We start from the raw sequence: 5,024 nt of genomic DNA, 5'->3' as shown, positions 1-5,024 counted from the left end.
GGGGGGTCTTGGACGCTATACAGGACGGTAAATCAAAGAAACTAAACAAATGACAAACAAGAACATTTACAAGACAACAATCAAAACAATGCACACAAAACAAAATAAAGAGCACAACACAGGAATTATGTAAAAAAAAAACAAAAAAACAACACTCTTCACCCATAGGAAAGATAAAACTAGACAAAGCAAATGGAAAAAGGAACTAATTGCAGGGCCTTCAAGCTCTGCTATTCAAGTAGGACGTACAAAAATGGGGTATGTCATTTTTTTGGTTCATATTAGGAACACTTGAGTGGTGAGCCGAATAGAAAAATAAAACAAATGCCACCAAACTACCATCACTTAATCCCCCAGCAACACAAGTACTTTGCAGGTGAAAACTGTCTAACATGCTTAAAAATGATAAACCATCTTTCAGAATAACAGTAATTACCATCTAAACGCCTTCTGAGTCTTAAAACTCTGACTGAAAACTCTTTAGTTCAATATGACTCAAAATCAAGTAGACTTTGGAACGTTTAATTAAAACATACATTTTTGAAAAAGGGTGTGATGAAGAACGAACTTGCCACCATCCTGTGGCAATTATTTTACTGCAGCATGGAGTTAAACACAAAACAAACAGGGAGCTGGAAAACAAGTATCCGGTGACGTCAGGAGCCGGCCTACAAGGCCCAGCAAAGCACTCCACAAGTCATGGACCAAACAGTGAAGTACAGTGTAAAAGGGGAGAAAAGCTATTAACATTTTTTTTAATAACCGATTTCAGTCAATGACAATTTCTAAAAAAAAACAAAAAATTTAAATTGAATGAATTTAGTTAAATTCTCAGCGAAAAAAAGACAATTAAAACCAATGAAACACAAATAAAACATGTCTCTCTTTGCCAGTACTCAATAAATCTGGTTTTACTGTAAAAAGGCATTTTCTTGGTTTTTAATTCTTCAGATAATAGAACTGTTTAGTAAAGCAACAACAAGGACAATAGCTCCGGACACCCATTTCCCTCCATCGGCCTCCCTGCTACATCTAACTCTGTGTGTGTGTGTGGTGTGTGTGTGTGTGTGAGGGAGGCCTGGGTTGTGTAGTCGGTCGTTGGAGTGTGTAAATCCTGACACAATGCGTTTGGCCCAAGGGAATGAAGGGCAAAGTGCTGCCTAAAAGTCAACTGTACATACAAAGATTATTTTTCGGTAATTTTTCGTTTTTTTGTCTTTACACTTAACTGAGTGATGTTACAGTACGTATACGTTATTTACAACTGTGCAGTAATGTGTGGCAAAATAAATTATCTAGAAGGCAGCAAGAATACATTGGTTTCAACAAATATAAAAACTGTACAGAATTTACCCAATACAACATTTTTTTCAGGTTTCTTTTGTGTTTTTTTCCCATCAAACTAATATTGGCTCTGTAGTGTTTCAAGACACTTCCTCAGAAACAATGAAATGCCCAAGTAAAGAAATAGACAAAAATCAAACATATTTCTCTCTCTAGTCACCTTGTTAAATAAACCCTCTCTTCTGCCCATCCAGGGGTGGAGTTTACTTTGCAGTCTCTGGCCTTTGTTGTGTGTGTGTGTGTGTGTGTGTGTGTGTGTGTGTGTGTGTGTGTCTGTGTGTGTGTGTGTGTGTTTGTGTGTCCCTTTACAACACACCTGCTCCTCCAAGGTTTGTGTGCGTGCTCTATCCCAGAGGCTGCTGGGAGATAAGCTCCTCCCTCCTAGTCATAGGACAGTGGGTGAGGTCCCCTGCAGCAGCAGAGACCAATGAAGGAAAAGGACAGGGGGAAAGGGCTCGTGTCCTCACAGCGAGCTCTCTGGGCCTCCTCCCACTCACAGTAAAGCGTTAAAAGGTGGAAGATCAAAGTGCAACACTTGGGGTTTCTCTCCACCGGGGTTTAAAAATGGCCTCACTTGGGGGAGAGTAAACGACGTGTGTTTGTCTTTACTTGGTTTCTCGGTAGGATAAGCAATGGTTCCTCCCTCTCTCTCCGTCTCTAAAGCCTTCTCATGGAAACGCGCTAGCCCTTTCTGAAGTTCCCTCTGAAGAGGAGGAAGATAGCGGCGGTAGGAGCGTGTCCGTCCAGCCCGGGGGTTTGTCCGTCCAGATTGGGGGCGTGACCCTGTCCGGGTTCCTTGGAGTATGTCCACTGGGATCACGCTGGTAGCAGGACAAAGTCGTCATTGACATCGACCATGGGCACGTAGAAGGAGGGCACTTCGTTGACGCACAGGGACTTGTGGGCCGTGGGGTCCAGTTCCTGCACCTTCAGCTGCCACTCCATGCGCTGGACTGCGTTCAGCGCCGCAGCCTCATGCTGCTGCCGCATCAACAGGCACGTCTGTGGGGCGGGGGAAAGGCGTGTGTGAGTTACTATCAAAATAGGTTCTCATTTAATTAGATCTTAAAAGGGAACCGTTGCATTCTGCTCTCTTCTTATAGGAAGCAACTCTGTCTGCAACATCAACATTTTAGCGGCATTTGTTTCAAAGCACATGTATGAAGCAGTCCTCTATTGAGCTTGACGGTACCCCTTTAAAGATAACTAGAGTTTTCTCAACCTCTGTTTGTAATTAAACCGATAGCAATAATGTGGAAACCCCAGTCGATAACGTAACAAATTTCTGAGCGCATAATATAATAACATTTTGCCTATAATTTTACAATGTATAACATTCTTTCACCACAAATGACTCATAAAGCAGTGCTAACATTTAATATTTTTCAACCATTCAGCGAACAAAAGACAACAGGCTGATTATCATTTAGGGGGCCACTCAATGACATGCAGAAGCGTCAACACGCCCACTGAAGTGGTGTGAGAAATACAGACTTTCTACTCCTCATTCACATAAAAGGTAATTTACATTTCCTACAGAGAAAATACTACCTCAAGGGTAGTATTATTCAGGAGATTCTCAGGGTACAAATGTCTGGAGGAAACTAGCATCTGATTACATTATAAAATTTGTCAATTGGTGGTAACGGGTAATTGTTCAATGGAAAGTGTAGTATACTTTGCATGCAAATCAATTATTAAATAGCTTTTACTGTTATTCAGGGCTGAAAAGTGCATTGACATTTTAAAATGCAAGGCAACTACTATTGGTTGGTTGAAAGTAATAATCGTCATTGAGATTAAACATCTCTTCCAGTGTCCTGGCCAAGACAGGCAGCAGTAGCCTACAGTCACACATAGCATACACACAAAACATAATAAAAATAAAAATAAAACAGAGAGGGGGACATCAATATCGCAAGACATTTGGGGAGGCTTAAGGAGAAGAGTTATATTAAGTTTGAGCAACAATGTGTAAAGACATTTCGGGAGGCTCAAGGAGGGGTGTAATAATTAATTTGAGCAACAGAGTGTAGTCTTGTGCTGGACTCCATAGACATAATTCACCATACTGTGATATTGACATGTTTTCGTTCGGTGTTATAGGGACACTGTCTCTTTAAAAATCACGTGACTTGTGTGTTGATATGCCGGTCGGTGCGATGCTTGAATTTAACGGTTTTTATATGACAAAATGAATGACCCGCCGTTGCTTGTGGAGGTGAGAAATTGTCACTTCCCTTATTTTATCGCAATTTCTACAGAGTATAGACAGAACGAGTCGATGGCGGAGCCGTTATGTTTAAAAACATAACGTCTTAACTCGGCGAGTTTGTGCCTGCCTTTGTCTTGACGTACGGTGTGTGCGCGTGCATGTGTTTGTGCGTGCGAGTGTGCTTCTGTGTATGTGTCGCTGCCTTTGTCTTGACGTGCGGCGTGTGCATTTCCATGTATGTTCGTGCGGATGTGCGTGTGTGCGGTGTGTGTATGCGCTGTGTATGTGCGTGCTTGCGCGCGTACTGTGTGTGTGTGTGAGCTGCAGGCTGCTTGGCACATGCTCACATGAGTAACTTGAGTAACTAGTGCGACATGCCTGCTATTATAGTAGTAATATAGTTTATTGTTTGTCTTAGAATTAGTTAGCCATTTTCAAAACATGATATACAAAAAAGTGTAACATTACTAAATCGAAACCCTGTGACAACACAAGTAATGGCCTTCACGGTGTCCCCCTTATGCCAGGTGTTGTCATTGGCCAATGGTCATAGTGACTTCACCTGGCACCAGTGGAGCAGGAGCAGCAAACGGGAGCTAACAGGAAGTGATGTTCGCGGACTTGAGGTGTACCTTCATTCGGTCGTACTTGTCGTCTACATCCTGGATCCAGGAGATGAACTGGCGAGCGTTGAAGCGGTCTCTCACTGACTTGTTCTCATCGCCCTGTCAGAAAAAGATTACAGGTCAGACACTGGAAAATCTACTGCTGTTAAAAGAACACGTAAACCACTGTTTCAGATGGATTCAAACACTATGTGATACGCGCTTTGGGCTTAGCATTTTAGGAAAGAGGGGGCCGTGTTATCCCCATGGTACTTTTTTAGTACTGTTGTGTAGCTTTTATGAGCATTATAATAAGCAATGTATTTGTACGTCACAGACCGTAGAGTTATACTATAGGTATATATATCTACTCAACCCTCACTCGGACGCGGACATTAAATACATCGCTGCTCAGCCCGAGCTTCACCATCAACACACACCGTTGCCTTATCCAATGGTGTCAGGGAAGTCTTACCCTCGGACATGGGTATTTAATAAATCGCTGCTCAGACTGTGCCTCACCATCCACACAGCATTATGGAAAAGGCACTCAGACGTCACGAAAATAACACCACCTGCCTCCGCAGCAGATTGTAACGTTCACATATTGTTTTGGGGAGAATGGCAAAAACATAGGATTTTACCCCTTTCTTCGCTAAATTGGGGACTTATTTCAGTAACAGTGATAAAATGGCATAGATTATTATTCAGACAATTACATAAGATAAATAACCACATTTAAAAACAAAGAAAAAGTGGTTTTGGGATCAGCCGTTACAAGCCGTTTTGAAAATCACACTGATGTCATGGGACCTTTAACCAACTACCCTGACTGTGCGCTGTGCCAAGTCTCTATGTAG

The 5,024-nt window shown here is 42.1% G+C and overlaps 1 protein-coding gene across 4 annotated transcripts in view; it reads right to left on the bottom strand.

Annotated features, from left to right (window-relative positions):
- The window catches only part of ankrd11 (ankyrin repeat domain 11), a 154,294-nt gene continuing 149,270 nt past the window's right edge, over positions 1-5,024 (bottom strand). For all 4 annotated transcript variants that reach the window (XM_079737306.1, XM_079737305.1, XM_079737308.1 and 1 more), the window contains 2 exons: positions 4,192-4,284; positions 1-2,346 (listed from right to left, as the gene is read on the bottom strand). In XM_079737306.1, the coding sequence (XP_079593432.1) occupies positions 2,161-2,346; positions 4,192-4,284 (279 nt within the window). In that variant the 3' untranslated portion in view covers positions 1-2,160. The remainder of the gene's footprint in view (positions 2,347-4,191; positions 4,285-5,024) is intronic.

The sequence above is a fragment of the Pollachius pollachius genome (assembly GCF_949987615.1).
Source record: "Pollachius pollachius genome assembly, chromosome: 5".
In the NCBI taxonomy this organism is placed as follows: Eukaryota; Metazoa; Chordata; class Actinopteri; order Gadiformes; family Gadidae; genus Pollachius; species Pollachius pollachius.
This window is presented reverse-complemented; position numbering and strand designations above follow the sequence as displayed.